The sequence below is a fragment of the Lampris incognitus genome, chromosome 19, assembly GCF_029633865.1.
Source record: "Lampris incognitus isolate fLamInc1 chromosome 19, fLamInc1.hap2, whole genome shotgun sequence".
Lineage (NCBI taxonomy): Eukaryota > Metazoa > Chordata > Actinopteri > Lampriformes > Lampridae > Lampris > Lampris incognitus.
In genome coordinates this window covers 9203988-9215947 of record NC_079229.1, presented here as the reverse complement: position 1 = coordinate 9215947, position 11960 = coordinate 9203988, and the positions used below count along the sequence as shown (strand labels likewise).

The following is an 11960-nucleotide window of genomic DNA, read 5'->3' as shown; positions in this document are numbered from 1 at the left end:
TCTGTATGTGCACGTGGAGGAAACGAGTCAAGCACCTTGTTCAAGCCACAAGTCAGATCAACCACAGAAATGAGATCTGAGATGGACGGAGAACGAAAGTAACGTATTCAGTGTTCAATGCTGGCACTGTACTAGACAGACAGATGGACAGACAGATGGACAGACAGACAGACAGACAGACAGACAGAATGACACCCATATAATTTGGCAAATTGAAACGTTGCTTTTGAGTGACGTCATTTTTACACTGTGTGGACTGATTCCCTGTCTTGGCTTCACAAACTGGTGTTTGTAGCTGACACCTGGGGTATGATGCGTTTGTTGCCATGTCATTGTGTTGTTTCTCCTCTTCTAAGTGCTGTCTGAAAACCGAACTCCCCTTAGGAGCACAAGTTTTGCCTGGACTGAACGGAGATTTGACAGAAGGGAGCTGGAGCTGGCAGACAGGCGCCACCTGGTGGCAGAAAGGGGAAAATCCCTGTCTATTTAGGAATACATGTAAATATATGTATGTTTATACACATGTATATGTTAAACATATGTATATGTGTCGTGTGATGGCCTGTCGGCCTGTCCAGGGTGTCTCCCCGCCTGCAGCCCAATGGCTGCTGGGGTAGGCCTCCAGGTTCCCCCTGAGAGTGCAGCACAGCCAGGAGCCTCAGGGAGAACCTGGACCCCCCTATCATACTGTAACGTGCATGGATAAGAAGGCACGCTGGCCGCTAGCTGGCGGGTCCGACCCTTTAGTCTAGCGGTTAGCGATGTCTCCTGCGGTGCGGGCGATACGGGTTCGCCTCCCGGCCGCGGCAGTTCCTGTGGGTGCGTTGTCCCCCGAATTCGCTACAATGTTCTCCATAGTCTTTTGAGCTCCAGCGTACAGGAGCAGATTGTCCATCACGACAGACTGAAACCCTACACAGCTGGACCGACGCCTGCTGGTCCTCCGAGCCGCCCTACTTCTCCTCATACCCCCTCGCTGCTGGATGAGGGGTCGTCAGGGGGTCGGCCCCCTTTTGGTCGATCGGCCAGTGAGACTTTTTGTAGGCTACATGACTTATTCCTTGCTATTTACACCAAATAAAACGTTCTCGTCGTTCATTTTGTTATTTAAAGAGTTATCGGAACCATTATATATGATTCTGCTATGGATGTGTAAACTACTAATAAGACACGTTGGCCCCTAGCTAACGGGTCTGACCCTTTAGCCGAGCGGTTAGCGATGTCGCCTTGTTTCGAATCCCGCACCGGGCAAGAAAATAACCGGTAATACAGATGTATGACCAAAACTAGTGAGTTGTACACGATAAAAGCGGGGCTTTATTCAGATAAACGCCTGCGTAACACGGTCCCAGAAACTTGTCTTCGAAACTACAACTCCCGTCAGCCCACCGACTTTACGCAACGCGCAGTCGGACCGCCCCTCCGGAAGCACCGCCTCAGGCGAGGCGCTTCACAGTAAAAGCCCCCTGTCCCCGGGCGCCGCGCGTTGACTCCCTTCTCAGCGGCGGGAGAAATAGCGACCGGGACTTTTATTTTTGAAGCCGAGGCGACCGCTCCGCACCGTCTGAGGTCGATCCCCCCTGCAACCTGCGTCCCCGCGAACCCCGCGTCCCCGGCTTCAGGCACCGACGACCGAGGCGTCCCATGCCCGGCCCGGCCCGCAGCGATGAGGTTCCGTTGGATCGGCGCTGCGCTGCTGTCGGCGGCCGCCTACTACGTTTACCTCCCCCTGCCGCGCGCCGTCGGCGAGCCCTGGAAGCTCATGCTGCTGGATGCGCTGTTCCGGGGCTTCATGCATGTGGTAAGACGGCACACGGGCGACACCAAGAACAATAACCCGCGGGTTATGGAGGGGGCAGGTTGATACCGGGTCGGAGTAGTGCCTGGCTGTTAGGAGGAGAGTGAGGAAGAGGCCGACTTTTAATCCAAAGGAGTTGAATCAAGTGCAGCTGGACTTGGTATTTATCCGTGAAGACGTTTCGCCTCTCATCCAAGAGGCTTCCTCAGTTCGTGCCTTTCTGAGTAGACCAAGCTGGTCTGACTGGCTGCTGATGAGACTCAGCATTTATCCTCTAGGAGTCGTTGTCAGCTGTTGATATGCGTGGCTCTTTGTGACTTTTAATGCGTCTTTCTGTTTACAGCGGGCCAGAAGTGAAGAGGGGGTAATATAGTGCAATAGGATAGGACAGAATGGGATATTGTAGTGCAATAGGATAGGACAGAATGGGATATTGTAGTACAATAGGGTAGAATGGGATATTATAGTGCGATAGGATAGAATAGGATATTATAGCGCGATACGGTAGAATGGGATATTGTAGTGCAATAGGTTAGCATAGAATGGGATATTGTAGTGCAATAGGATAGGACAGAATGGGATATTATAGTGCAATAGGTTAGGATAGAATAGGATATTATAGTGCAATAGGTTAGGATAGAATAGGATATTATAGCGCGATACGGTAGAATGGGATATTGTAGTGCAATAGGTTAGCATAGAATGGGATATTGTAGTGCAATAGGTTAGGATAGAATGGGATATTATAGTGCAATAGGATAGGATAGAATGGGATATTGTAGTGCAATAGGTTAGGATAGAATGGGATATTATAGTGCAATAGGATAGGGTAGAATGGGATATTATAGTGCAATAGGATAGAGGGTAGAATGAGATATTATAGTGCAATAGGATAGGGTAGAATGGGATATTATAGTGCAATAGGATAGAATGGGATATTATAGTGCAATAGGATAAGGTAGAATGGGATATTATAGTGCAATAGGATAGGGTAGAATGGTATATTGTAGTGCAATAGGATAGGGTAGAATGGTATATTGTAGTGCAATAGGATAGGGTAGAATGAGATATTATAGTGCAATAGGGTAGAATGAGATATTATAGTGCAATAGGATAGGGTAGAATGGTATATTGTAGTGCAATAGGATAGGGGAGAATGGGATACTGCTGGGGTGGTATAATAAAATTAATTTAACAGCTCTTCTGCATCCACGTATGTAACACCAAACAACATGTAATGTTCACAAAAATTAACAACACAAGCTGTCACAGAAGAAGGAAACTCAAAAGCAACCCCTTGTTAAACGGCAAAATAGCATCATGTAACTACTCAGACGAGAAGATTAATGCCCGATATTACATAGCGTCCTACATGACCACTGTAGTAACTCATTATTGTCACAACCAATTTGATAATGACTCTACCGTCTCCTCAGGCCGGCGCAACCTGCCGTCAGCTGTTAACTATGCCCATTTGTTCGCTTGGGCCTGTGTGTTATCGCACACGTGATGACACACACACATCTTTGCATTTCGTTCCTTGGTAACACGTGAATTTTGCTGGTATTAAGGCAGCGTGTTTTTAAAATGACTCTTGATTCATCTCCGTAGACTTGCACTACCCTACAGTAGGTGAGTAAATAAATATGCAAACGTGTAGAAACCCATACTCATTTGCATACAAACACACACATACATACACACACACACACACACACACACACACACACACACACACACACACACAGTGAATGCAGTAGAACCAGTTTTCACACCCTTGTCAGTTGTCAGTATTTCATTCCCCCTGTGGACTTGCTGCTCCCTGTTTCTCCAACCTGTCTCCACCTGCAGGCAGGGCCATTACGATCCAAGCTGAGACAAAGAGATAATTATTTACCTGTGTATGACCTAAAAACTCACTGGACATTTCTCAGTTGAGCGTACGTGTCTGTACGTGTGTTGTCATGAACTGCCCATGTTCACATTTAGCCGAGAACGCTTCAACTCCCCGGATCGGTTCTTGATATTTGTTTTTTTTTTTTAATTTTGAGACGCTTTATTGATCCCTGTGGGGAAATGACGCTCTGCATTTGACCCATCCTGGCTGTGTAGCTAGGTGCAGTGGGCAGCCGCCTTGCAGCACCCCTGGGACCAACTCCCGTTCGTCTTGCCATGCCTTGCTCAGGGGCACAGACAGTAATATCAGGCCTAACATGCATGTCTTTTTGATGGTGGGGGAAGCCGGAGCACCCGGAGAAAACCCACCGCAGACACAGGGAGAACATGCAAACTCCACACAGAGGACGACCTGGGATGACCCCCCAAGGTTGGACAACCCCGGGGTTCGAACCCAGGACCTTCTTTCTGTGAGGTGACAGCGCTAACCACTGGGCCACTGTGCCACAATCTGCAGTCCGCTCATGATTGTATAACTTTGACTATAAAATAAAAGGCAAATGAATGTGCAGCTCTCTCAAGCAAGTGTCAGTTCTATGGAAATTGATTCAATGTAATGTAAACAGTAATGTAAACAGTAATGTAGATCATACGCGATCTGTAGTGCAGAATGGCAGTGCAACGTAAAAGCCCAAAACTGCTTTATTATAATTTTCATCATACACCAATTGTCACCATCAAACCAGCAGGACTGGGGGGGGGGGGGTGTCTTCAGGACCGCAGCTGAGAACCGCTGAGCTAGAGTCACCTCACTAAGGACGCTAGCTGTACCTTACCCGAAACCTGACCTGTGTCATCCAGAGATGTGGGTGACAACAAATCAGTGTGTGCAACACAGACTAGTCTAACAGGAAGGTGGAGGGGATGTAGCGGGCACTTCAACTCTGCTGTTTTCAAAAACCCATATTTTTCAGTGTGATGGCTGCATAATTTGCTGAGGACAGTGAGAGCCAAACGTCGTGAGAGAGCGGGGCATTAAAACCAGCTCACTGGGGGCGTCCGGGTAGCGTTGCGGTCTATTCCATTGCCTACCAACACGGGGATCGCCGGTTCGAATCCCTATGTTACCTCTGGCTTGGTCGGGCCTCCCTACGGAGACAATTGGCCGTGTCTGCGGGTTGGAAGCCGGATGTGGGTGTGTGTCCCGGTCGCTGCACTAGCGTCTCCTCTGGTCAGTCTGGGCGCCTCTTCGGGGAGGGGAGGGGGGGGTAGCATGATCCTCCCATGCGCTACGTCCCCCTGGTGAAACTCCTCACTGTCAGGTGAAAGGCGACTCCACATGTATCAGAGGAGGCATGTGGTAGTCTGCAGCCCTCCCCGGATCGGCAGAGGGGGTGGAGCAGCGACCGGGTCGGATGGGAAGAGTGGGGTAATTAGCCGGATACAATTGGGGAGAAAAAGGGGAAGAAAAAAACCCCGAAAACAGTTCACTGGGGCAGTCAGGACCACAGACATTAAAGCTCGTGTGCGTCTGTGTGTGTGTGTGTGTGTGTGTGTGTGTGTGTTTTCCAGGGTGACATGGCTCACGCGTTGGGTGTGTGTCATCGTGTCCACTTGCTGAACAGGGTGGTGTCGTGGGTGGAGGTGATAGAGGCTCGCTCCTGTGACAGCGTGCACGTGTCCGACTCCACCCTCGGCGGCGTGCCCACGCGAGTTTTCCAGCCGAAGCGGGGGAGGAGGCTGAAAAGGGGCCTGATCTACTTCCACGGAGGAGGATGGGCCCTCGGCAGTGGACGTGAGTGTTGTGCCTAATTCAAGAATTTTAAACAAGTGGGACGTTATAAAGGTAATTATTCTGTCGCTATGGTGATGATAGCCGCCTTGTGGCAGCATCACCGTCTTCGAGAATGTGCTGGGGGTGTTACTAGTTTTATGAACAGTTACTAACACTGTCCATAAAGTTTTTATTAAAAATAAGTCTTAAGCGTCTGGGTGGTATAGCGGTCTATTGCGTTGCCTACCAACACGGGGATCGGCGGTTCGAATCCCCCTACAGACACAATTGGCTGCGTCTGTGGGTGGGAAGCCGTGTGAGGGTTTGGTCCTGGTCGCTGCACTAGCGCCTCCTCTGGTTGGCCGGGGCACCTGTTGGGGGGGGGGGGGCAGGGGGAATAGCGTGATCCTCCCACACGCTACGTCCCTCTGGCGAAACTCCTCACTGTCAGGTGAAAAGAAGCGGCTGGTGACCCCACATGTATCGGAGGAGGCATGTGGTAGTCTGCAGCCCTCCCCGGATCGGCACAGGAGGCGGAGCAGCGACCGGGACGGATCGGAAGAGTGGGGTAATTGGGCAGATACAATTGGGGAGAAAAAAAAGGGGGGGGGAATCCAAAAAAAAAAAGGTTAAGTCTTAGGAGAGAAAGAAGGTTGTTTAGAGATATGTAGTTTATGTTTGTTAGTGCTTTTATTTTATTCTCTTACAATGTTTTTTTTAATGTGTCATTTTTAACAATTTTGTCCTTTTCTGTGAAGCACTTTGTAACCTTGTTTAGAAAAGTGAAATATAAATAAAGTTTATTATTATTATTATTATGGGCTATACAAATAAAGAAATAAATTGAATATACAGAAACAAGATAACGAGATCCACTGTCACAGCAGTTGGCATGGTGACAAAATTTCAACCAATAGGGAGTCATCACCACTGTCCTAACCAATCAGATTGCTCCCTGAGACTGAGTGCCATGGAAGATTTTTTCCTCTTTTTTTTTTGGCATTTTCCGCCTTTTATTCGATAGCGACAGTTGAGAGAGACAGGAAAGGCAGGGCAGAGAGAGGGGATGACATGCAGCAAAGGGCCCGGGCCGGATTCGAACCCAGGCCGCTGCGGTAGGGGCTCAGTCTTATGTGGTACGTGCTGTACGAGGTGAGCCACCGGGGCGCCCCCACCATGGAAGATTGTAAATGCAACTCAGAGTACATGATATCAGTGGTGATAAAAGCCCTGAGCAAAGCAATGCAAGCCCGGCGTCATCGGAGCGTCACCGTGCTGTGGAAATCTGCTGTTTGTGTCCTTGTTTTGACAGCGGGACGGTAGAGAGGGAGACTGAGAGGGCTTGAGGAATGCTTAAGGAGAGAAAGCTGTGCCTGGATCTGAGGCCATGGTAGGGAAGGCAGACGTGGCGCTCCACAGGCAGGGTTTATCTGTACAGTTTAGATATGGAGTGAATGACCTGAGTCACCTCCTGCTGGCCTCTTTACAGTCACTGGTTCACAATCAGATTCTGTTATATTGCCTCGTATAGTTTCACATGTCAGGAGCCGGACTTCGTGCATTTCCCTCTGTGGTCCTTTGACAAAACACAGTATCAAAGATAAAAGACAACGACTATCAAGTTAAAGGATATGTGAGTAAAGAAAAAGTAAAAAATAATGTTGAAATGCACCTACCATCGCTGGTCTATGAATACTGGAATACTGGACCTCTTACAGTACAAACATTTATTGCAAGTAATTGACTTCTTATACGTTTTATAAAAATACCATTCTGGCCTCTGGGTGGCGTGGCAGTCTTATTCCATTGCCTACCAACACAGAGGTTGCCAGGTCGAATCCCCGTGTTGCCTCCATCTTGGTCGGGCGTCCCAACAGACACAATTGGCCGTGTCTGCGGGTGGGAAGCTGGGTGTGGTGTGATGTATGTGTCCTGGTCGCTGCACTAGCGCCTCCTCTGGTCGGTTGGGGTGCCTGTTCAGGGGGAGGAGGAACTGGGGGGAATAGCGTCATCCTTCCTATATCCCCCTGGTGAAACTCCTTACTGTCAGGTGAAAAGATGCAGCTGGTGACTCCACATGTGTCGGAGGAGGCATGTGGTAGTCTGCAGCCCTCCCTGGATCGGCAGAGGGGGTGGAGCAGTGACTTGGACGGCTCGGAAGAGTGGGGTAATTGGCCAGATACAACTGGGAGAAAAAGAGGGAAAAAATCCCCCCCCCCCAAAACAAATACTATTCTGATACTGGAGACTATGAGAGTTTACGATGGAATGGATCTGAGGCCATTCAGGGTGGCGTTTCCCTCATACGAATTTGTAATCCTATTCCTTTTGTGACAAATGTTGTATTTCAGTTTCATTTTTTATCGAGGAATGATAAGAATCACGAGACTTCTGGGTTCTTGCTATAATTTATAGAAAGGGTCTGATACGTCTAGCCAGAGTTCCTCTTTATGCCTTTACACACATGCATGCGTGAAGATTTCCTGAGTGTGTATTGCTTTATATCGTGGGCTCTCGAGCTGACGTCGTCGTTGTGTACCCAGTATCACTGTCTTGTTTGCATTTGCCCTCTCTACAGGCATGCGATCCTACGACCTACTTTGTCGAAAGATGGCGGAGGATTTGGATGCAGTCATCATGTCAGTCGAGTATGTTTGGACATCCACACGGACTGAGCAAACTCCAGACCGAGCCCTGGCCCTTAACACGGCCAGGGTGGGGTGGGGGGCACCACTTCCGTGAATGCACCTTGGCTACAAATAAAGAAGGCTGAGTATTTTATATACATGTATGATCACGTCTCCCTGTCACGGTGTCCCGTCTCTATAGTTACCGTCTGGCTCCAGAGGCGGTGTTTCCCGACCAGTACCACGACGCGTTGGCAGCCTCACGTGCCTTCCTCTCCGCCGGGGTCCTGCAGCGCTATAGCATCGACCCAGACAGAGTGTGTGTGTCGGGAGACAGCGCTGGGGGAAACCTGGCCGCCGCGGTGGCCCAGGAGGTAAGACTAAATAACCCCGGGCACTCGCCATCGCTCCGTCTGTGAGCTCCCTCCGACAGGGCACTCGAATTTGTAGAAACGACTAATGGTGATAATTTATCAAAAGTCCTCTTAGTAGAAATCACATTCAGAAAATCGTGACTGACATTGTGAACAGTATCTTGTGTGTGGACTGAGTGACCTCTGGTTTCAGGCTACAGAATAGACGGAGGAATACTGGAAAAAATGAAACATCATTACCTGTCATATTCCTGGGAGTCTGACACCTCACTCTAAAATGATCTGATATGTAAACATGAAACACCTTTAAGTACTGTGGATCAACCTTGATCCAACTAAAACTGAATCAGTTCATCTGGACAAGGTTTGGTGGGAGAAACGCTTCATCACTCATCCAGGTGACCTCCTCGGTCTCAGCTGAATGCAGGTATCGCCAACATTACAAACAATACAGCTGCATAACGACCGAAACGGGCGATCGGTTTCATATGCAAACTAGAGTTTCAATGGCCATGTGTACTATTCAGAAGATTTGAGAATGTTGCAGTCACAGCATTGTAAGATGGTGACAGATGTACTCTTGGGCCCCTCTTCGGTTCAGGGATGGTCGTTCCCTCTTCGCATAGATGGCCTCTTTGACTCCCCGTTAAAACCAGCGTTCCTCCCTATCAAGGATGTGCACATCCTCATCCTTGGAAGAGTGACCACTAGCCTGTAGATGGGTGTAGACTGCGGAGTCCGGTGTGGGAAGATGGCGGCGTGAATTCGCGTTTGCGGCAGCCTCACCCAGTACTGTCCATGCAGTGTCTTCGTCCACGTCTGCATCTACGTTTTGTCTTCGTTTGATGGCTGGGAGAGCGGGGCAGGCTAAGCTAACTGCTAGCCCATGCAGAGCGGCAGTTCCAATAACACTGAGCGGTCTGGGGGCAGGCTCACCCGGCGTTGACTGTAGTGTTTTTGATGTTGTCGTGAGGAGTGCGGGGAGGTGTGTCGAGGGTGTTCTGACTGGGAGAGCTGGCGCTGGATCAGCTGGGAGAGCTTGGTCTGCTTTGTCCGGTGGGCCTGGGGACCATGGCCCCTGCCTGGAGCTGCGCCCGAGGAGGAAACGCCGAGGGTGGTCTGACAGGACGCAGAAGCGGGGCAGGCTAAGCTAACTGCCTACCCATGCAGACCGGCAGTTCCGACAGTCATCCTGGCTGGCGTTCGTACCCTTGGACAGTGATTTTTGTTGTTGTTTGGTTTTGGATCTACATGTGTTAGTTTGGGTATGTGTGTTCTTGTAGTTTTTGGATGTGTTTTTGTCTTTGTGTTGTACTGCTGTGGGCTGGGGGAAGCGGCATTTCGTTTCATTTCATGTACGCAAGTGCATGAAGTGAAATAACAAAGTGTTCCTCTTCCTGACTCCTGAGTCCTGGCCTGGCGCGTTAGGTCTCCTGTGTTGTGCTATCCTCCTGGCCAGTGTCTGTCTAGTTTCCCCAATGTACAAGTTATGGCAATCCTCCTGGCACTTAACAGCGTACACTATATTGCTCTGTTTGTGCTGGGGGACCCGATCCTTGGGGTGGACCAATTCTGGCGTAGCGTGTTTTGGGGTTTGAAAGAAACAGACGCGGTGTTTGGAAAATACGTGTCTCAGTTTTTCCGACACTCCCACCACAGATGGAATCACCACAGGTTTACGCTTAGGCAGCTGTTGTCCTCCTCTCTTCATTCGGCTAGTGCACTGTTTGGGCATCTTCCTGGACTTGCCTCTGCCTGACAGCAAAATTCAGCCCCTTCTCAAGGATGTCTTTCTTCGTCTGGGTGAGCTTTCTGTCGGACAGATTCTTCACCCACTTGTCCACGTCGCCGGCGTGTCTGGCGTCCGTCTCTCTGCCTGCCATTGAGGGCACAGCCCATTGTATGCAAGTAGATTGAACTTCTTTTGCTGCCTGGTTTTCGCCTTTCCATTCGGTGCTAGACGAGCCTTCTCCGTGCACTCAATCACCTGGAGAGCGGGTCTCATCTAGATGTGGTGTTAGTTTCTGTTGGATCTGCTCCTCTTTGGCTTTCAAGGCATCAGTGGGAAAATTTGTTTGTCTCACCATTACTTAGACGAGTGATGAAACGTTTCACCCACTGAATCTTGTGTCCAGATGAACTGATTCACCTTTTCTGGAATTGTACACATGGATTATTGAGCATGCATCAAGACAATCAATCTTGATCTGACCAAAAAATTTTTGCATGTGTTATGCACCAGAATGATCTCATGTTCATAATACGTAAAAACAGAGGGAAAAAAGAAGAAAAATGTTGCAAAAGAAAAAAGGATTATTTGCATTTTCAACCACCATGTCTAACTCTCTGTCTTATACACAGCTCTCCACAGACAACGGACTGACATTTCGGTTCAAGGCCCAGGCATTGATCTACCCTGTCCTCCAGGCGTTGGACTTCTACACCCCGTCCTACCAGCAGAACCAGGCCGTGCCCATCCTCTACAGGCCGGTCATGGCCCGTTTCTGGCTCCAGTACCTTGGCGCCGACCCCTCCCTGGAGGCCCTCCTGCTTGCCAACAACCACAGCACTCTGGACCAGCCAGGCATAAGCCCTGACACCCGTTCCAAACTGGACTGGACCACTCTCCTCCCTGCCAGATGGAGAAAAGACTTCAGGCCCGTTGCCAGGGCAACAGGGTCAGTAGGGGTTGTGGGTGAAGTGCCGGGGTTAGTGGATGTGCGGGCCGCGCCTCTGCTGGCAGAACAAAGGGTTCTGGGTAGGACACCCAAGGCATATGTGATGACCTGCGAGTTTGACGTGCTGAGGGATGACGGGCTCATGTACGCCGAGCGCCTGCAGGATGCTGGCGTCACGGTAACCAACGACCACTATGAGGACGGTTTCCATGGCTGCATGGTGTTTGCCTTCTTCCCAATGTGGTCCAGGGTAGGACGACGGAGCATGGAGAACTATATTGACTGGCTGGACCAGAACCTCTAGATAACAAGTAGTTTGAAAAGAAAATCTTATCAGACAGGATCCAGAAAATCTATTTTGATATCTTCAACATGGGATGAAAGATGTTTTGTAGCAGGAACTCTGAGATCTTCCAGAACCTGGGTTTATTTTTTTGGGCAGGGAACACTTCTTGGAGCACTAGAAATATAATTTGCATGGTGGCAGGATACCCTAGTGTTTACAGAGAATTTTCCACTGCAAGGAGGTCAGAGTTGAAATCCAGCATGACTATTAACTTGGAAGCAAACAATGGAATGCATTGCTGTTGTGTTATCGTGAATTGCTCTGGGTAAAAAAACTTCAGCTAAATGCTAAAAATGCAAACAAAATTCTGAGGAGCTTTAGCCAAACGGACTACGAATCTCTAGAGATACTGTGAAGGGATCCACAATGAAGTGATTTTTTAGGGTTTTTTACGTGGCGCTGTAGTGAGTAATCATAAGTTGGGTCAAGAATCTCCTTTTGAAGAGAGATCTGGTCGGCAAAACTAT

General features: G+C 49.2%; 1 protein-coding gene across 1 annotated transcript; it reads left to right on the top strand.

Annotated features, from left to right (window-relative positions):
- Positions 1-1666: 1666 nt before the first annotated feature.
- On the top strand, positions 1667-11510 carry LOC130130009 (neutral cholesterol ester hydrolase 1-like). The gene is made up of 5 exons (XM_056299735.1): positions 1667-1801; positions 5267-5489; positions 8047-8116; positions 8298-8469; positions 10831-11510. The coding sequence occupies exons 1-5, from the start codon at positions 1667-1669 to the stop codon at positions 11449-11451; spliced, it is 1221 nt and encodes a 406-aa protein (XP_056155710.1). The 3' UTR covers positions 11452-11510.
- The last annotated feature ends 450 nt before the right edge of the window (positions 11511-11960 follow it).

Excerpts from the sequence above, each read along its gene's own strand:
- LOC130130009 (XM_056299735.1), top strand. The coding sequence starts at position 1,667 with ATGAGGTTCCGTTGGATCGGCGCTGCGCTGCTGTCGGCGGCCGCCTAC. Across the intron at positions 1,802-5,266 it reads TCCGGGGCTTCATGCATGTG|GGTGACATGGCTCACGCGTT; the intron begins GTAAGACGGCAC and ends TGTGTTTTCCAG. Across the intron at positions 8,117-8,297 it reads GCAGTCATCATGTCAGTCGA|TTACCGTCTGGCTCCAGAGG; the intron begins GTATGTTTGGAC and ends CCGTCTCTATAG.